The following is a 21,444-nucleotide window of genomic DNA, read 5'->3' on the forward strand; positions in this document are numbered from 1 at the left end:
CTTTATGCTAATAGCACATCTCGTGGAAAATCTATTATGCAATGTGATGGAGTTGTGCTGACAAAGTGCATTTTGTGGCAGAGGGTTTGACTAGGCGGTGTCTTTCATGTTCGTAACCAAGCTTTTTAATAATAGACTGAAAATCAGAGTCTTCAGTAATGCACAACTAGTTACGCAAATATATGCATACTCCTTTGTTTACATTCACTCTGTAGATGTCGTGTACAGATTACTGGATCAAATCTGAGAATAGTTTTCTATAGGATGAACAAGACTGTTAGATTTTTAGTTTGTGGTCATATTTGTATTTCTGTTTTGCAAGTTATTAAATGACTGAGTATGGACGATTTTCACTAATCTAAAAAAGATACTAAAATTGTAGTGTCTGACCAGATGATCACCAATTGGGGTCCTGTCAACCACAAAGTTGCGTAATCCCCAATCTGTGTGTGTTTAATTATCACAGAGGCATGTTTAAGGCATGATACAGTTTTTAGACGATTTTGCATAATCCCTGCAAAACTTCTGACATTTTCCCTACATATGTTTCACCTACAGAGTGGGCTAGGGATTTTCAGAAATCCATGTACAGCAATACAGGGTGGAGAATGTTGCTAATTGAGTGGCTTCATCGATAAACTGTTGTTAATTCCCCACAAAGTCCAGTGGAAAACTGTTGATGTAAATTGTGCTGCTAATTGAATTTGTATTGATATTGACTTGTGCAAAGCTCATTTAATATTAAACGTTTCATTGGGAATAGTTTAAAAGGAATCACTTCAGTTATTTTACAATGCTTCTGACTTGATTAAAAGCTGTGATAGTGCAGTCACGAGTGTATTCTGGTGATCACTTTTGCACCAGTGCCTACTAATCGGTTGATTTGCTTAAGGTTGCTTATGTTTCTGACCCTCAGGACAAACCTGGAGCTGGAGCTTGTGCATCGGGGAGGAAACCTGTGCTCTGGAGGAGCCAGCGCTGCTGCCAAGCGCTCATGTCTAAGTGAGTAGTTGCTGGTTCAATTTCTTCTATTTTATTAGTGAGTATCTTCTCTGCATGCCAAGAGAAGATACTGGCCTGATTTATAATAACAAACTTACTTAACTAGACATTCAAGTAGGAAATAACCACCTCTCTTTCTGCAGTCAGGTTTCTTTAAATTATGTTTTAAAGAGCATATGAGTTTTTAACAATCTTTAGTTTTGTTTTTTTGTAAAAGCTTATATCTTTTAAACTGTGTTACTTGCAGTTCAGCACATTGTTCAATACTACAGCTCAACTGCTGAGGGAAAAAAAACAAGTTAATGGTAAAAAGAATTATGTAATCTGATCTGGACAACTTTTTTTTTTTTTTTTTTTTTACAGTTTACAAGGTCATTTAACTAAGATATGATGGGAACAGAATTGGAAATGAAAACCTGAATATTTGTATTTCTTCTCAACTACAAAATGTAGATAAAAAGAAGTTAAATTTCATTGGTGAATAGAGTGAGAAATCCTGGAAAGATGGATGGGATTTTGTTGGGTTTCACTTCCCATTTTCTAGTTATTTAATTGTTCTGTCAGAGTTGCAGCTGCTCCAGTGAAACGCCCCGTCATCCCCGAGTGCTTGAAAAGATTTCTCCCCTTAAGGGTTGCCATTTTTGAGCTACATTAACCGTGTAGCCACACTGACAGCCAAATTTACTCATTTGCAGTACATTGGTGTTCATTCTTCTTAAGGAAATGGATTTAAAGGAAAAAGGCAGACGTTCGCTAACTGTGAGAGCCCATGGGGCTCTTAAGCCTGCTTCCCTATAGGTCCCTCGTGTTCAGCTGATGAGGTTACAATTGACTATAGAAACAAGCTCTCTTTTCAATTCCCAGGGCACCAGCTAAATCAAATGTAGAGAGTCTAGCTTTTAAGCAGCTTTCCTCTTTTAGCTGAAAAAATTGAACTCTGCTACTTTAAAGGAATTTTAAAGGATAAGGATGCTGACCTTCCCTGTTCCACCTTCCCTGTTCCAACCTAATACTGCTTCCAGTCCAATATGCAGGACTGGAAGTGGAATTAGTGTTATTAGTGGTTTGTGTTTTTGTCTGTAAACCGATATTACTTGACCTGAGACAACTAAAGCATCATCTTAGAAAAAAGTAATTGTGCACCAAACCACAATTGGTCCTGGGATGTGGATCTATTGATACTAGGAAAAAATCTGTAAATATCTGCATTCATTTCAGAGTCATTGATGATCAGTGTGTAAGTGATTGTAATTTCAAAGGACCAATAAGACCCCGGTGTTTCCCGCCGTGTTTCGCGCCGTGGACATGCAGTAGTCCACGGCGCGAGTGGACTACAACTTGGGTGAGACTTTCTTGCCTCACCCAAGAAGGCGTTTTTGTGGTTCACAACACTCACCCTAACTTTTTGTATTGTATCTATGTATTGACCCATAATGCATATTGACCCATAATGCACTGGTCACATTAACCGTGTGGAAACACGGCGTGTGGCAGAAAACAAACGATTCACACAGATTTTTACCTGAAAAAAACTGACATTGCATGATTTTCTTCCACTTTACTATAATTGGGCTGTTCTGTCAAGTAAAAATCAAAATGAGAGACATTGAGCTGGTTGTAAAGGGACAAAATATGGAACATTTCAGGAGATATGAATACTTGTACAAGGCACTGCTGTAACAGTGGTCGTGCCAAGTTATCTAATCACTGGTGATGTTTAGCTCAACTTGTTGCAATCGAAAACCTTTTGTTTTGTTTAGGAACCTATATAAAGCATGGTGATGATAAAGTTTATTTACATTTCTTCTTGTATTCCACCAACTATGTGTCTCAAAGGAAAGGAGTTATTTCTTTTTGGTAGTCCAGAAAAAGAAAATTGTTTTTACTTGACTCTGCTTCCTCTTGACAAAGAGATGGAAAAATTGGAACCATAAAACTTGGAACAAGCAGACACTTAATGCATATATTTTGAGGAGCCTAGTTAATTACAGCCAGGATTTTTTTTCTCTCTCCTGTTTTTAAGATCTTCTCTCCTCCCTATAGCTGTTTCTCTCTGGTTTGTTGCTGACTGGAGGAGAGCGATGGCAGAGAGGGGAAACAATCTGCAGTGAAGACAAATGGGATGCTGTCAGAATTTGACACCTTGATTTCTCTTTGCTGTGTCTCTCTTTACCTGCGGAGGGCAGTGTTGCTCCAAGAATTGATAACCGGCTCACAGCAAAATTACAGTGTTGATTATTTGAAGCCATTTTGCTGCATTACTGCCTCAGAAATCATTGTAAAGCCAAATAAACAGGAGAGAATGTTTTTTGTTGCCATTCTCATCCTGAAAGTAGCCACATTTAAAAATCTGCAATCTCTGTTGTTAGGCAGATTTTAATGTATTTAGATTTTTCACCTTGCATAATAAACATGTTGTACATATTATTACATTAAAGTAATGCCTGGACATGGTTATTGATGACTGGTTTTGAGATGTGATTCTGGTACCCATGACTAAACATGGGTTTGTGTGTGCACCGATGGTCTGTCTTTATGTTCCATTAGTTTCAGTAAGAACAGGTGTAAAAGAGACGCTCTAGGCTATCGGTCCTGGCCATGACTCCATCTGGGCTGGCCCCATTTCATCTGAGCCAAACATGAGCCTGCCGTCTCTTATAAATCTCTCATAAGTCTCTCATAAGTCCATCAGCATTGCTTGCTGCTGTGATAAAACAAGCTGGGATCAACACGATTATATTCTCATGCGAGCGATTTGTGAGATAACAACAAGATGTTTTGTCTTTTCCTGTTTCAGATCAGCTGTTCCACGTGTTGGCCATGCACATGAGACTCTACAGCATCGATTCAGCGTACAACCCGTGGACGAAGCTGACGCAGATTGCACAACACAAGGACGCAGAGTGAGTGACGTTCTTCCTCAAATACTCTTTCTAAAACCAAATGTGCAATTCTGTTAATACATTGCAACTTTTCATCCTCTGGTGTATTTCTCACTATTTCCTCTTACATAAAAACACACTGGATCTAAAAGCAGAAAAAAGAGGTGGGGGGACTGTGGCTGGTTACCATAGATACCAGTAATTGCTGCATCTGGCAAATTACCGGGCACTCCACACAGAGCCAAACGACCCTGTCAAATTGAGTGTACAAGGAGCAGCAGTGAAACACCAGCACCCAGCTGTCTCCTGCCCTTTAAAGGGGATTAAAATACAAAAAGGTACAAATACAAAGGTTGGATTTTTTTTTTGGTCTGGTAAAACAACGATCTGTTAGGAAATTAAAAAACATCAGTTTGGATTCCATAATTGATGATTTGAAAGAATTGGAGCTGCAGGATGTTAGAAAAACATTCAACTGCAATTTGTTATTGAATATTGCAGTAACAATGTCACGTGGTTCAGCTAACTCCCTGTTAGCTTAAGAATCTCAGTCACCAAAGTTTGTCCTCATAACCAAATATAATGTTGGCTTTTGAACCTAAAAATATAGCATTTAAATATAGCAGCCCACCAAATATTGCATCCAAGCAGTGCCTTACATTGCAAAAATTGGTATTGTGATTCAGCATATTGTTTAGCTCTGGAAAACATGGTTTACTGCACCTGAAAAAGAAGCTCAAATAGCCTCTCTTCTCTGTTAATGTTCTGTTAGACATGCTTTCACACCTGTTACCATCAAAGTGCTTGCAGCCTCAGTATTCTCTTTGGACCTATTTGCTGTTTAAAAATACTCTGTTAGAGCTTCATAAGGGAGCAGTGTCATTCACACCCTGAGGCTGTCGACCTAATGTAGTCTAGTTATATAGGACGGAGAGACGTTTCCACGTCGATGCCAAACATCGCTCTTGCCATTTTCTTTACGAGAGAATCTTAAAAAGAAAATGTTTGAGTGTGCGGCTGCAGATAATGGTTGAAAGCTCTGTCCTTTAAGGTTTCCTTCCAGTGCACTGAAGAATTAAGTGTTGAGTGGTTTGAAAATGGAAGGTTTTATTCTTTAAGTGCAGTTCCTCTTGTTCTAAACCCCCGAAGCAGCCTTTCAAGGGTAGAGTGGAGACCGGGACATGCACCGAACAAAAGAGATGTAAATTGAAATGGCACAAAATAAGAATATGTTACCCAGAATGCATTAAGGATTTTAATCAGGGGATGCAAGAGAAGGGGTCTTTTGAAGCTACGTCTTTGTTGAACAAATTAAAAATGGAAAACCACAGCAGAAGCTTTTCTCTCAGATGGTCTAAAGCCACTTTTAGATGTGCTTTATACAGCATTGCAGTGTTCACCTTCATGTTGAACTTGCTTATCACCATTAGATACTCAGCAGTTGACATTTGTAATGATGAAGAAAAACATAAAATTAAATAAAATTCAGCACAATCGACTTGATTTGTTGCAGCTGTTTCACTTCAGCTACTTGCTTTGCTTTTGCACCAGATTCACAAGTCAGATTGCACTAAATAAGTGCAGGAGCAAACGAGACAGATGGGTCCTGTTTGCATCAGGTCACAGTTTTTCAGTCACAAACACCGCAGATGCAGTCAAGTGAGCAGAGAGATGGAGAAAAATGTTTTAGTTTTTTATATTAAGTAGGAGAGAACCTAGTTTCCTCTGTCTCATTCTCACTAACACAACTGAGATAGAGATTCCTTCTTACATTACAATCAGATTTTCTTTAGAATGAATTTATTTGAGCTCGGTTTGTTGAACTCTACATGCAAAACATTTATTATAACATTCGAAAATCTCAAGATTTCAACAAGATGATTTGTATCTTTTTAGACTTGTTCTAAAAAGAAACAAAAGTATAAATAGAATGATTGTACAATTCATTTATCTTTTTTCTTATACTGTGATGTATGCCATTGACTTTACCTTGTTTTTCTTGTTTTTTAATTGATCATTATTAGTGATTTTACCAAAGGTGTGAAACAAATAAGCTGAGAATAAACTCAGCCTCTCACACGCACTAGTATTATTAGTCAAGTTTTATTTTTACATTTTGGGCTGTGTATCTGAATGGTCTCTACACTTTCTTCATGTGCTTAATAGTTTTAGCTTGCATTTGTTTTTCAGGGTTTCACATTACCGCAGCTGTTTGACATTTCACTGAGTACACGCAGGACTGTTTGAGTAATGAAAAGCTCCTTGGTGTGTTTTTGCAGTGGCTTTGATGAGGAGAGACCTGAGGTCCCCATGCTATTTCGAGATGTCCCATCCCTCCTCATCATCTTTGTGCTAACTATGCCACAGCCTCTGCGTAAAGGTAAGTCTTCTCTCCCAGCATCACGAAATCGCAGGGGAACAGCCCTTCTCATAGCTACAACGCAAGGGCACCCTGCATTGTTATTTGAGGCTGAATGCTTGAAAGAAGCATTTTACATTTTTTGTCTGTACTCATGTTGCTGTTTTGGCTGTGAAGATCATGAAGAACTCATCCTCATGATGAGACATTCTCTTCATCTCTCCCTCGTTCTTTACTTTATTCAATCCCTGTGAAAATGAAGTAAACTCTTTAAAGAATTGATTGGAAGATAAATTTGTTAGTGAACTGTAGAACATTCTCTGTTTAGTTGTAAATACAAGTATAGATTCTTTGTCTGTAAAACATTTAAACAAATTTTTTTTTTTCATTTTACATTCCATTGCTTTAGTTTTTATTTCTTTGCCAACTAAAATACCCGTCTCCCTCAGTTTTCTGCTAATTATTGAGTGCGTTGTCCACTGCAGCTTTCCATGTCAGATGTGATATCCCTACAATCCTTCAACTTGCACTTTTAAACCCAGAAACCTTATAAACTAGCTCATCCTGTTAGTGTCTCTTTCTGTCCTCTTTTAGAGCACTTTACCTGCGTGATCAAGATGCTGTACAACCTGCAGTTCACTCAGGCTTTAGCTGCACTGTCAACCAAGCTGAGCTCCGAAGAAAGGCAAGCCTGGGTGAAATCAGGAGCACTTAAGAAGGTAAATGTTAAACCACATGACCTTGATCTGAGAGGCTACATGCTCATTATAGGTTGTTTTATTTTCCAGTAGATATGTGATGTTTCATTTTCATATCTTGGTAAAAACAGTTAACTTAGAAAAAAATTTAAGTTATTTGTTTATCTTGCTGAAATGTATTAGTTTTGTCATTCCCCTTTTATTCCTCTTAAACTGCAACAGGACAGAAATACTGAGAATGCGTCAGCCACAGGCAGTGATATCTTTCACTCAGAACAGTACATAAAAAAACATTTTATTACTGAATAAATTCAGCTCCTATTTAAAGCAGCCCACACCAAACTAATGCAACAATACCTTAAAATAATGCAGCAGGCTGAACATCAACATGCTCATATTTAGTCAGCAGTATGCAAATTTAGGTTTCTAGTTTTACATCAGTAGTGGCTTGAGCTTGCCCTAGGGTCATAAAATACAGCACTTATGGCAAGCTGTGCTGTATTTATTTTAAATTCTTGATATCAGACAACATTCATTGCTGCAACAATATCCACTTAAACAGAGTTGAAGGTCTTAAGAAGTGTTTCAGAGTATATATCATAAAGTATAAAAATTGCATCTGTTTCTGTTTGTTTTTTTGTGAAGTGCCTTTTGTTTGTTGTGAATTGGGACAACATAAATGAATTTAATCAATGTCTATACAGTACAAAATAGTGTGCAACAATATCACTGGAATTATTCAGTGATTAAGCTAATTGGCTGAAAAACTTTTAATTTGAGGGATTTCTATCTTTAAGCATAATAATTTTCCATTGTACTTTAATCGTCATTAATGCTCACTGTTGATACGGCTTTGAAATGGTATAAAATATCCGTATTGAGTTTAGTGCGACTGCCATGAAAGTGAAGACAGATCAGAGGCTCGAAAAAACAAAAGAAAGCTTTAGACTTGAAAATCCTCTCCTATAAATCTGCGACGAACGACAGCAGACGAGATAAGACTGCTGTTTTATATTCTACCACCTTCAGCTTGATGAATGTGTTCAGCTTTTCCTCTGTATAAAATAGCAGCCAGATCAGCAGAACACACATTCAAATCAGAAGAACACACATTCAGTAATGTCTTTTCCCGCTAATCAGATATCACGCTGCATTAGTCAGTATATTCTGTAGGGCCAGCACGTCTTATATTGGAGAAAACTTTGAGTACTAAAGTAAATCGTTGGATTTGGATAATATGGTGAGAAAATGCATAAATAAGTTTTTAAAAATATATTCATAACGATTGTCCATCCAGCAAGTTAAATTGCATATGAGAAGTAAAATCTTTTGCTTTTGTAAGTTTGTTCATACATTCATTCCAGACTTTTAATATTAATATTTAGGGGTTGAGTGATTAAACTCATAATTATGCTTAATTTCTTTTTGCCTGGGTTTGTTTTCATGCTAGTTTGTTGAAAGGAGTTTGCTACTTTTTGGCCTAGCTTTGTTTGCAAGATGTGGGGGCATTCACGGGCTTTGAAAAGTATTCAAAGGCTTTGAAACTTTTCATTGTTGCTACACAAAAACCACAAACCTCATTGTGTGTAATGGGGATTGTGTTCGATATGCCAACACAAAGTGGTGCTTAATCATGGAGTTATAGGAACATATTATGTAATTTCCATAATTTTTTATGTATATAAAATTTTGAATCATGTGGCATGCATTCGTTTTCAGCCCCCTTTTAATCTGAAACCCCTAAATAAAAACCCATTGAAAGAAGTTACCTCCACAAGTCACTTACTTGTACATCATTTCCAAAATAATTATACACAGTATATACCTACATAAATACATTTACACAATAGATTTAGCTTTTCATTGCTTTCTTTTACTGTAATAGATTTATTTAGTTTTTGCTCTTATTCCCATTTGTGATCTAAAAAGTTTCTGGTTGAATTCTCTACCTGGGAAATGGTTCACACATAATTTACACATGTGAAATTTAAAAATATATATATTTAGAGGATCAGAATCAAGTTTCTTTGATGCTACTCTAGACTGGAGGCTTGTTATGTTACATTATTTATACTCTAGTTCTCAGATTTTTCTGTATTTCATCATCATTTTCAGCTCAACAAACATGTTTCATTATTTCTTAAATGTGCACCAGACTTTACCTTTTCTCTGTTTCTAATCATAGGGAGCAGATGGTCTGTGGCGACCTGAAATGTAGTTTATAGGAGTCATTTCAAGTTGTTTTTTTAGTCTATAGCTTTTGTCTGTATTATTATTTTAGGGTAGAGTTGACTTAAATATTTCATTTTGTCTGTGTTTGTTTGCTGTCAACATCATGATGGAAAAATCCTCCATTTTCTGCCACAGAATGCTCAGAATCCAGAGAAATCATTCGAAGCTCTGCTCAACCACGTCATCACTGAACTTTCAAAGGACAAGAGTGTTTACAAAGTGAACAGCGAAGAAACTACTATGGTGAGTCTTCATTTAAGCTTTACTACCATGAAGATCACACTGTCTCCTTTTCATTTCTTCTTTTACTATTAATCGACCATTACCCTCATAAATAGTGATCTAATATCTCTACTAATCTCCAGGAGTAGTTTTATATCACATTTTTATCAGCAAGCTGTTGCCTGGGTATTGATCAGCTGTTTGTGTTTTTTTTTCCTCTCCAGCTGAGCTCCAGTGTGTGGTCGCCACAGTCTATCGAGTTCAGCCTCCAGCAGTTCTGTCTGCCCTTTCTTCGCCTCTCCTGCCTTCTGCAGCATCACCTTTATGGAGACAACCTGACTGGCTGCACGGTTCGTTTTTCTGCTCGCTGAGATAAAAACATGATGGGATTTTTTTCTTCTTCTTTTTTCTTTGTGCCTTTTTACAGCTTTTTTGCTCACTTGTCATTTTCCTGTTTGCCTCAGGAGGAAGAGGAGTTCTCGTCTTTGGCTGCGTGTTTAGGGCTGCTGTCGTCAGCTCCTCAGCCTCCCAGCGCCGTACACAGTGCCTCATGTCTGGAGTGGCCCTTTGGCGCCTTTGACTTGGTGACGCAGTGGTGTGATGAGGTCACAGGGCGATCTCTGATGCATCCTGAGCAATCACTAGTATGTCAATTTTAGTCAACGTACCAACTTTGGTAAAAATCTGAAGCATGCAGGGGTTTTCTGAGACTGACATCAGCATGCTTGAGATTTTGAATGAGCTAAAGCAATCCCTTGTGAGTTGTCAGTGATTGCATTCAAGGGCTAAACACTTTCTGCAGGTGTTTTGCTTTTAATTATATCAATTCAGTTGCCCTTTTTTGTTTTTTTGAAGGTTTTTTTTGGCTCTAGTGCCCCTATATTCATTAGTAACTTGCAAGAAAGAAGGGCAGAAAGACTGTAAGACCTTTGCTGTCGTCCTTCTCCTGTGCAGAGCTTGCTGGTCCAAGAACCTCAGTGGGCAGCACCTCGCCTTCTTCAGCTACCAGACAACTACAACATCATCTTCCAGTACTATCACAGAAAGGCCTGCACTGTCTGCAAAAAGGTGCCAAAAGACCCTGCGCTCTGCCTCGTTTGCGGCTCTTTCGTCTGTCTCAAAGGCGTCTGCTGTAAACAGCAGGGTACCTGTGAATGTGTTTTGGTAAGTTTATGATGACAGTTTTCAATTTTTTTTTTTACTTGAGACTTAAAAATAATGATTTAGTATCCCAAAGAAATAGAATTTTATCTGAAATGTAGGAAAAGCAATCCTTTTTAAGTCATTAATGCTGACTGTATTATTGTAGCACTCCCAACATTGTGGCGCAGCTACAGGCATCTTTCTACTGATAAACGCCTCAGTCATCATCATCATCCGTGGACATCGCTTCTGTCTGTGGGGCTCTGTTTACCTTGACGCTCATGGGGAAGAAGATCGAGATTTACGGTATGGTGAATATTTAAACTCTTTAGAACTCCATCTCAAAGCTTTTCCTTCTGTCAGTGGCTCATTTGGATTAGTTTATGTACTTTGTTGAGAATAAATAAAAGGGTAACACATTTTAGAAAATTCAAAATGAACTAATATTAAGTTTTGTGGTTAAACTAAATAAACAAGGTTATTAAAGCATTATTAACAGTATGAAAAAAATATGTTATTTTAAAAAAAAAATTATTGCTCATTCATTTTTGTGATAATGAAGAAAATATTTATTAAAGAATGAACAATATTAACATTAATTCTAGAATACAGAGCTAAATAACTGGTAGTCACACTGTTCTGTTTTATTCTTTATCTTTTTAAGCAAAAAGAAACGATAAATATGCGCTTCAATTGCGACTGGAATGGAATTTCTCTCCAGCATATTAGCTTAAAAACAGTCTGACTTTATCAAGAGTATAAAGATTTCAGAAGTTGTGAAGTGAAGGGCTTTGGTGATGATTTGGAGTTATTTCACCTTAAATGTGAGAAAACAGGAAACTTGGATAGGGGCTAATCATTTCCTCACAGAACCAACCGCCTGAAAAGTTGAAATGTGCAGAAATATGAAAGTAATGACTGAAAACCTTACTATTTGCTGCAACTTACCAAATAAAGATCACATATAATACTTAATTATTCAAATTCACCAGCCCGCCCTATTGTTTTTAATATGCATTTCATATTTTTCATGTTTGTTTTTTAAATTATTATTATTATTTCTGTTCCTTTGTTTTGCTTTAAAGTACTTTGAAATACTCTTTGAATGAATGGTTCAGCATATGTAAACATTTCTTGGCTTACTGTCTTTGTTTCCTTTAGCCGTGGCAAACCTCTGTTCTTGTGTGAAGAGAGGTATCGAGTGCTGGAGCAACAGTGGGTTTCCCACACCTTCGATCACATCAATAAACGCTGGGGGCCACACTATAATGGACTCTAAGATCTTCCAAAGTCCTCTTACAAACACATACAAACCCAAGATAGAGATGTTTTTTATTATTATTATTATTATTGTTATTATTATTATTGTTATTATGATTTCCTGGCTTGTGTCTGCCTTGATTAAAATATTTGGAAAATCCTTAATATGATAAAAACAAACATCCAGTAAGGTTATTGCTGCCACAGCTTTCAGTTTATGTGAAGTTTGGTGTACAGTCATGCCTAAAAGATTAACACGTGTGTGCGGGCGTGTGCGTGCGTGTGTGTGCTCAAGTGATCTATTGTGTGGTTTTCAACAGGAAAAAAAAATCTGAATTGCGTGAGCTCAAAACAGAGGGAATGAGTTTACGCAGATGTTCAGGTTGTCTGGAGCAGGCTTTAAAAGTCTGTCCTGTTTGGGTTTGAAGTGTCACAGATCAGGCAGATGTGGATTTAGAAAACATAATATCAGGGTTGCTGAACGTCGCTAACGGAGTCGATATGTTTTTGCACCATTTTTGATGAAGAAAACACATATCCCTTATATTTATCACGGCGCTCGCTGCTGTTCAGCCATGGATTCTGAGCTCCTGATGAGTGAAACAATGTTTTTGCAGGCCGCACTCGTCGTCTGCTCACATGTGATGGTAGGCAAGACCAAGTCCACTCATCAACACACAAGAGTTTTCTTTTGCGAACAAGAAAGGACTCTTTCTGGGTCTAGTTGCAATCCATCCTCAGGAATTATTATGTTTCCTTTTTTGTTGTATTTGCTGTTTAAAATATGTTTTAGATATTTAAATAAATGCTGCTGCTCATTGTTCAATTAACGTTAACTTTTGTGAAGATTTTTTTTTGTAAGGTTGTGCTTTGAGTTTACAGTTGGTGGCTGGGAATGTGGATTCAAACTCACTTTAAAGTTTAAGAAGGTATGCGGTCGCCACATTGCACCCACTACAGGTGACATTAACCTGCCTTTTTAGAGTTTTTCTTTTCTTTTTTTCTTTCTCTTGTTTTGTTTGGATGTAATGGAGAAAAAAACTTCAAATGAGTCCAGCTTCATAAATATCACTGCACAGGCACTAAGTCCTGCTGCTTCACGTCTGAACAAAAATATCAAACTTTGTAGGAGTTTCCTCTCAACCTTTTAAATCTCGGAAGTTAAGCGAAAGTTGCTTGCGAGAAGGCAGAACTCCTAATTGATTTTCCTGTGCTGTTTGAAAGGCTTTCTCCCTTTATGCATTTTAACCAAGTTCATATCTTCAGTACAGAGCAATTCATTATGACTATCTCTTACTCGTGCATCATCTATCTGTGATTTGTAATTGCATTTTGACATTGGAGGATTGTCGGAGTTGGTATCCATTATAACACTGTGCATGGCATCCTTTAAGCAACCATTGTTTGTCTGAGCTTCCCAGTTTTCTGATTATCACCTTGCTTTCTAGAAGGGTGGAAATTTGGCTCAGTCACGCCTGCAAAGCTTCGGTTTACGGCTGTCTAGGATGCTGGGCCACGTCGTGCTGCGATGTGGGGAAAAAAAAAAAAAAGAGCACACATGGGAACTTCCTTCTGAATTTCTGCATGCTGATTTTTCTCCTCCTCCTTTCCCCCAGGCTTCATCCTTTTCTTTCCTTTATTTTTTGCTGTACCCACTTTGTAAATGACCGCAACCAAATAGCCAATGAGTAATGGGTGTAAAGTTGTAACTGAAAGCTTCTGTGTGTTTTCCTGTGTGAATGAAGAGGAATACAGTACATTACTGTAGGTGCTGACTCAAACTTTCTGAGTTTGACCAGGAAGTATGACTTGGGACATTTATTGCAAAATGTAACATATGTGAATAAAATATAAGCACACATTGACTTGGTTTCCTTTGTTGTTTTTTGATTATTGTCATATGTGTCATCCAAACACTGCAGCAAAATGAAGAAACACAAAAATATTTCCCCTAGTTATTTTTATACCAATTTAATCAAAGTAATATTATAAAGTCAACATCAGTACTGAGAAGAAACTCCATTAAGCTTAAATTTGCATAAAAATGGATGTTATTGATTTTGGGCTTTTAATGCTTTTAGTTCTTATTTGAGTGCATTTACTGTGCAAAACTTATCTGCAATTACTTTTTAAATCAGGTCTCGATTTATTATAGACTTTTTCTATTGGCTCAAAATCAACACATTGGCCTGAAAAACTATTATCTACTAAGTATTAAAACATTTTCAAACTTTTTCCATGTAGAAATAAAAAAAAATGTTTTTGTATTCAGCCCCGTTACCTTGATACCCTTAAATAAAATGAATTTGAAAAGAAAGCCATTGTTGAAAGCAGGCCATAAAATTAATAAAATCAAACTTTGGTAAAGCGTGCAGAAAGCGGTGTGTGAATCATGCTATGGGGATGCTTCTCTCCAGCAGGAACAGCGAAGCTGGTCGGAGTTGATGGGAGAGATGAACGGAGCTGAATGCAGGACAATTATGGAAGAGAGTCTTTTGGAAGATGCCAAACAGGATGTGGGCAGATTAAATTGACGTTTGTGTTCAAGTTGAGTGTAAACAAACTGCTAAACTAGATATGTAAAGTACAAAAAGCTTCTTTGCACTCGACTAACTCTTGACTGGCTGTTTTAATTGTGTTGCTGTCATGAACTGAATGTAAAACATGTGACCTCTAGGCAGTTCTGTTCATTGGAGTTGAAATCTGGACATCAACATTAGATGAGAAAGTTCAAACTGGGCTGAAAAATGTAACTTCTATGCAGTGAAAAGTTGGCATATTAAATAACCATATGGTTGATAAGATTTTGCTTTAACATCTAAAAATAAAAATGGACTCTGTGTATTTGCTCTTGGTGCTGCTGAAAGTAAAGGAGTTCGAGTTGTCAGTAATCCATGCGAGGGAGTATTTGCGGCATAATTGGTTTAGAGGCCGAAAACAAGGGAGGCTCTGTGGATAATGACTATCCGTAGTACAAAGCCACTTTTCTCTTCCAATTAGGCAACAAGAAGGAAAAAAATCTCTGTGTGCGGTGGACAAATTTTTAGCCACAGTTGAAACCCTCAGAGTTTCTGCAATCGTGTTCAGACTAAGCCATGTTGGTGTTGCAAGCGGTCCTCCGACGAGCTTCTTTGGATATTCCTCCCATCGCTTCCTGTGCAGGTAGGCTCAGACTTTCCACAGCACAAATAGACTGTTGAAGGCTGTATAAAGTGATAGTGGTGATTCAGTTAAACCACTTCCGGTCTGCAGGACAACGTGCTCAGGTATCTGCGAAGTTAATAATTAAAAGCCATTATCAAGTAGGCAGAAAATCTCTTTCTATTTTTCTTCCTGCAGAGGTGAGCTGTGTGGGAAGCCTTTGAAAATAGAGTTAAACATCCATGGTGGTTTATGTTAAACTTGGTCCAGATATCAGGAGGTGAATGCAGAGGTCCTGCTGTGACTGACAGCCTCTCCCGTGTTGCAGATGTTACAGATGGAAAAACAACAGAAACAATGTCAAGGTAAGTATATGCTTTTTTTTTTTTTAAATAAAGTTTTCCCAGCTGTGAATGTGCAACATACTCATAATCAGGCTGTCTACATGTTAAAATTTCAATTAAAACATCCCTAATTTTCTCAATTATCTTGCTTCTTCTGGCTGTATTCCATCTTCAAGAAATACTTCAGGTATTTTGGAAAACTGATCTAAAAAGTAGACGTGCAACTCAACAAGACGGCATCATCGCCATTAGATATTTTAAATATTTTGTATGCTTCAGAGTAGTAAAAACACAAACATGTTTTAAATTCAGTCGTTGAGGCATCAGATTAATTTGAGACTTGATTCTGACAAACTGTGTGTTTGTTTCCAATAACTTGATTATTAAATAACTGGGTTGCTGTCTAACTGTCCTGTTTTTACTGATTTAAAAGGTTTTTTGTACTTGGGTGAAATTTTCTAAACACAAAAGTCCTTTGAAATAATAAAATAAAAGAAAGCATTTTAGGATTTAAATGTATTTATAGGCTGTAATCATATATCTGAAAATTATATTTAAAGTTTTGCAAAGCAGTTTTGCAAAAGCTCTTTCAGTTGTGGATATTCATTTATGTTTCATAAAAGAAAACAGGTTCACACAAGCAGTAAAATTATAGTAATGTATTAGGGGGAAAGAAAAGACCCGTATTAATCAATCATTTTTATTGATGAAAACAAAAACAATTATGGTGGTACAATACTTTGTACCATCTCCTTTTCTCATTAGAAAAACTCTCCATACCCTCCACTATTTAAAAAATAAAAACAACTAAACTTTTATTTTTTTTTGTCAGCTCAAGTCCATCTAAAAATCTAAATTTTCTATTCTTTCATTTTTATTTAATTGTATTTTATTGTTTTATGAAACTTGATCTCATCTGTTTTTCCTTTTGTGGTTTTATAAAGTACTTAGTCTAATTTGTACAGAACTTTGGCGAAACTTTTTAACATAAATAATAAAATTGACATCGACATGTTGATTTTGAACTTTAGTAAATACAAAAATGCCTTTCTGCTGTCAAAATATTTTATTGAAGATATTACCTGGAACCTTAAATGATTACTGTAAGTATTAATATCGACTGTCATCAAGTTACATGCAGTTAACTGTAAAAATATCAATACTCTCGACAGAAAATAGTCTTTTAATGTTTTTTTCTAACTTGAGGTAATATTAATGTTTTGGAGTGACTCAGACTGACCTGAATCCAGAAGAATTTGTAGGGAGCTAAACATAAGGGTGATGGCAGGGAGGCCTTTCATCCTCAAAGATAAACCAAATTATAGTGGAAACTGCCAGCAGCTCTAAGAAGTTTGATTTCTGTTTTGTCTATAAAGGATTTTTCATTACTTCTTGAATTTACTCTAATATGCTAATTTTGTTAAAATTTACATTTTATTTTTCAAAGCCATGCCTCTTGTGCTCCAACACCTTTTGAAAAATACCTGTCTCCTTTCCTATGAGTAAAAAAAGTCCTTGATTAAAAGAAAAATAATTTGAAATCTTTCACTGGGGTATAAATAATTTGGGGCTTAACCAGAAATATAACAGATCTGCTATTTACGTGTCTGCCTTGAAATTCTTGCACACACAAAAGGTCTAACTTGTTTTTTGAACAGTCAGTGACTGCGTAATGTGCAGTTATTATGCTGAGTCACAGCACAAAGAGGCAGCTGAGGTGTTTGTGATGACAGAGATTGATCCTGATGAGGGTGGCTTTGTTGTGCTAATTGTGTTTTCTGTATCTCGTGTTGTTCTGCTCCTGCAAGCTAATGAATCCTGCAGGTTAACTGCTTACATTTGGAAAAAAACAATAACAATGAAAAAAGTAGCTGGGTCCGTCTGTCATCTTCTGACGGGGCTATTGGTCATCCAGGGTGAAAACAAGGGCACCGTGCTTTAGGTCTCGCTTGGTGGAGGTTTACTGCAAAGCCTCCTCATATCCCCTTAAAAGGATTATAGTGTTTTCTCTCTCACACTCTCTGCAGACCTACCAAAGGGTTTATTTACCAAGTGCAGTTCCCAAAAGGCTTTATCACAGAAAGTAGAATTGTGTGTTTGATAGGAGCAGAAAATGGGATTACTTACTTTCAGTTTGCTTTGTTTTTTTGTGATAAAGATGTTGTGCAGCTTGTCACACTATCAGTCATCACAGTACTAAAGCTTTTGTTGTGAAAAAAAAAACTCAAAGGAGGAGAATGAAGGGTTTTCATTACAAAAGTGACACACCTGTTATTTTAGTGTTTTGTTTTCATAAAGCTTTCTGCGACTTGACTTTGATTAGCTCATTTATTTATTTCAAATAGTCACGTGTCTCGAGACAAAAGGTAACCTGAGCTCCTCACCCAGTGAGGACCAGTAGGTATCTTGTTCCTAAGCTGCTCTTCGGTCCTCTATCCCTCTAAGCAGCAGTGTTTGGTAAGCCACATTTTGTCATTCATACCACCTATTAAAATTGAACAAATGGATTTCTGTAACAGTTTTCATACATTTCATGCACATAGTTTTTAACCCCTTAACCTGCAGCGAAATGCCCGTGTGCTGAGGGTTAAGGGGTTAACCAGTACTTCTGAGTAGAAATGACATTGGTTTGCATGTTACATGTTACCAAAGTTATTTAAATGAGTTAAATAACTAACTTTATTTCATTTTAAGTTAATCAAACTAGTGAAATTATAACTACTCTGTTTTATATTGACTTAAACCTCAGAAGCAACAAGAATAATTGATACATTTATATTAAATTATTCAAATGAAAATGCGACGCGTGTTCTCAGCGGACAATCCAGTAATAACAGGAGAACAGCAGGTAGTTAAACTTTTGGTAAGTAGTCTTTCTAAATATAATTACAACCTACAAGATGAGGTGATAAATACCAAACACTCTAGTCAGGATTGACTGCTGCTTCTCTGTTTCTCTCATAAAGTCACTCAGTTTGTCCTCCTCTCCTCACTTTAATAAGAATTAAATCATAAGAATTGTCTAAACAGAAATTAATTTTTGTCCTATTTGAACAAGTTGGCATATGAGCTAAGGTGTGCTGCTTATTTTATCTTTATAAGGGTTTAAATATGTATCACGTCCTTTACAGCATCTGCAAACTTGTGGCCAGGCTTAAATGGTTATGTAGTTATTATCTTCATGTTTAAAGGGTAAATCTCAAATATGCTGACAAAATAACGTTTAAAGTTGTCTTAAAGTAAAGAACAGTGTGTGCTTAGAGGAGACAGGCTGCGGTCACATGATTTAGGAACTGTCACAGACTTCCTGGTTACCTGCCTGCAACATGAGATGCTTCATATCAGCCACCATTATGACTGGCTACATCTGCCGCCTGAATATTTAAAGCCATCTGGGTATCAGGTTGCAGATGACTGGTAAATTATTAATTCCTGGAGATTGGCTAAATTAGTCTGGAGCATTTCGATGTGAGGTAGCGGCAAACACTTTCAAAGAAGCAGGTATGTTTGGTTCTTGACTTTTTGATCTGAGCCTTTTATTTATCTTGAATCATCAATAATCAATGATTAATGAAAACACCTATGAAGGGAACTTATTATAGATGGTATCTGTGCGATTGCTGCAGTGGATTGTTACTAAGTAATTTATTTGCAGCCAGATTAGCAGAGCTTCTCTGTTTTGTGCCAAAACTAAAATAGAGTTTAGTTAAACTTTCTTACAGAGTAAGGTACTGTATAATTACAACAACACATAATAATTTTCTAGTAAAAATGTAAACAAACAAGTTAGCATTAATAATGATCAGCCATGGGATAATAGTCACCCTTATGTTCTGCATTATATTGGAGTATTAGACATGGTTATATAAAGTTTATATATGTGAATCTACTGTATTCTGCTGTAGATTGTTGGAGACTAATAGCTGTGATAAAGATAGAGGTTTAAGAACAGGTGACTGGTTTTGTGTCCTATGTGGGGTTTAGGTTACAAAACAGAAGAGCAGTGATAAATGTTTGATCCTGTTGTGTGTTATGCTTTGCTCTGAAACCAGCTAACGCTGTCTGACTCTCTTCAGGACCTGAAACGTGTTGAAACAGCTTGCGTATGTGCCTTTTTAAAGTTCTTGTTAAATTAGAACAATGTTCCGGTGTTCTCGCGTAACTTCATGTGACATACTTGCTGAGAAGTTGCTAGTTTTTGTAATTAAACTTACTGGTTATTCGGTACTTTTCTTTAATGAAATTTGATGTAAAACATGTGGTATCTGAACATGTAAACTTCCCTCACACATCTTTTCCACAAAGGACACACTGAAGGGCATCGGATGTGCTGCATATTTGACAGTGTCTGCTCAACACCCGTCTGAAATTCATTGTGTTCTGATTTATAAACCTGTCCCCGTGTGACAGGGTTAAGCATAATTTTTCACATCAATTTTCCAGATCGCCTAAAATAAAAGACTTCCCCTTCAGTCCCTCAGGGACACACAACCTCTGTGATGCATTAACATGTTTATGATGAGAAGAGCAGACACTGGATTGAAAATAAACATCCCTCTCCATCATGTTTATCTGGGAAAAGTGTCATTTTATTAAAAAGTGGGTGCATGCTTCCCAGCATGGAAGAAATGGGGTCGTTATCTTTTGTGTTATTTTATTTTCCATGCTTTCATGTCACTTACTGTTCTTGCATGGTGTTTTTAGTCACAAGAAAATCATATTTTAAATATAAAAAGCCTCTAAAGCACCTTGATCATTCCATGAAGCTGCTTGTTCAAAGGTGGGGCGAAAGTTTGCCACTTCAGGTCCGGTAATCTCTGACCAATCCAATTGATCTCCAGCAGATTGCACTTCTTAGTGTGCACAGCAAGGTCTCAGTGGAGACGGCTAATTCAGTGACTGTGGGAAACGCCACTTGTTGCCCAAGGAAGCATTAGCTGTTGCTATCGGTGTTGCTGTATTATGATCACTAGAGACTCTTCACTTGTAACTTTTCTCAGTGCCGATGAGTCAGAAGAACATAACACTTGCCATGTAAGTATAGACTGTGTTCTTACATTTAAATGTTTTTGTTTTAAGATTATAATGTGGCACCTTTGTGGTTATTTATCTCTCAGGAAACGGCTGGGATGATGGTGTCTGTGCTTTGTTGTTTATAGATTTTGTCTGCTTTTCTTTGTAGCTGATGTGTTTTGTTCTCATGCTGCAGCAGTGTGACCTCTGTCAATCACAACCAGCTTTCTGTTCCCTGTGCAAAGCATTAAGCATTAGAGATGGGATTAACATTTTCCTTGGTTTATTTGAACCGTACAATCACAACATTTTGACAGGATTTATGAAAACACTGTTGATCCTGGCTCTGGTTTGATCCACAGGAGATCTCTTTATGGACTGTACCCCTACAAGTCCAGCATGATTGGGCTGGAGAACCTGGGCGATCCCTCGGCCGACTGGGACATAGTGGAAACCATTGGGAAAGGGACGTACGGCAAAGTCTACAAAGTGACCAACAAAAAGGACGGGAGCCAGGCGGCAGTGAAAGTGCTGGACCCGATCAACGTGAGTCCAATCTAAGCTTGTTAATTACTCAGGCTGCTCTGGTTACCTGAGTGAAGTCGACCCCATAACCTTCTTCAAATTAAACGAAATTGGTGCAAATTCCCATTTGTGCTGCTATCATTTTAAAAATATTAATAAATGTTTCCAGAGGTCATCAGAGGTCAACCAGGCCCCTCACACACAAATGTTTCACACAAATTTCACCTAATTTGAAGAAGGTGTCTGGGCCATTTGCACTCAGGTGTTTCCTAATGTGGCTGATTAAGGTGGTTTGTTACTTTAAGTGTCCCCCAATGTTGGTCTTTTGAGGCTTCGCATGTTTCTGATGATTCTCTGGTTTAATAAACTTGTTTCAAATGGCTAATTACCTCATCTGGTAATGAAGAGCAGTGAGCCCAGTTATCCACGGCTTGGCAGCACTTTTAGAAACCAGCAGCTACATAAACACGGTTCATACCTGTTCATTTTTAATGAACATGTGCAAAGTTGTTATCTCTGTTTGGCAGCATAATGATGACCCCTGGATAATATTTGGTGGAATTAGAACCCAAACTACGGATGGTACTTGATTATACAAATTCATCCTTTATTTTTCATATGTT

The 21,444-nt window shown here is 37.2% G+C and overlaps 2 protein-coding genes across 5 annotated transcripts in view; both read left to right on the plus strand.

Moving 5' to 3' along the window:
* The window catches only part of ubr3 (ubiquitin protein ligase E3 component n-recognin 3), a 40,217-nt gene extending 26,554 nt beyond the window's left edge, over positions 1–13,663 (plus strand). For both annotated transcript variants that reach the window (XM_032567498.1, XM_032567499.1), the window contains 10 exons: positions 917–1,002; positions 3,800–3,905; positions 6,164–6,264; positions 6,838–6,962; positions 9,309–9,416; positions 9,620–9,745; positions 9,860–10,039; positions 10,350–10,559; positions 10,705–10,844; positions 11,700–13,663. In XM_032567498.1, coding sequence (XP_032423389.1) covers positions 917–1,002; positions 3,800–3,905; positions 6,164–6,264; positions 6,838–6,962; positions 9,309–9,416; positions 9,620–9,745; positions 9,860–10,039; positions 10,350–10,559; positions 10,705–10,844; positions 11,700–11,817 — 1,300 coding nt within the window. In that variant the 3' untranslated portion in view covers positions 11,818–13,663. The remainder of the gene's footprint in view (positions 1–916; positions 1,003–3,799; positions 3,906–6,163; positions 6,265–6,837; positions 6,963–9,308; positions 9,417–9,619; positions 9,746–9,859; positions 10,040–10,349; positions 10,560–10,704; positions 10,845–11,699) is intronic.
* Positions 13,664–18,380: 4,717 nt separating this feature from the next.
* The window catches only part of myo3b (myosin IIIB), a 76,779-nt gene continuing 73,715 nt past the window's right edge, over positions 18,381–21,444 (plus strand). For 2 of the 3 annotated variants that reach the window (XM_032568788.1, XM_032568789.1), the window contains exon 1: positions 18,586–20,842. In XM_032568788.1, the coding sequence (XP_032424679.1) occupies positions 20,696–20,842 (147 nt within the window). In that variant the 5' untranslated portion in view covers positions 18,586–20,695. Of the gene's footprint in view, positions 20,843–21,444 lie in introns of all 3 variants that reach the window. The other variant, XM_032568790.1, reaches the window with a different exon arrangement.

This window comes from Xiphophorus hellerii, chromosome 7, assembly GCF_003331165.1.
Source record: "Xiphophorus hellerii strain 12219 chromosome 7, Xiphophorus_hellerii-4.1, whole genome shotgun sequence".
NCBI classification, from domain to species: Eukaryota; Metazoa; Chordata; class Actinopteri; order Cyprinodontiformes; family Poeciliidae; genus Xiphophorus; species Xiphophorus hellerii.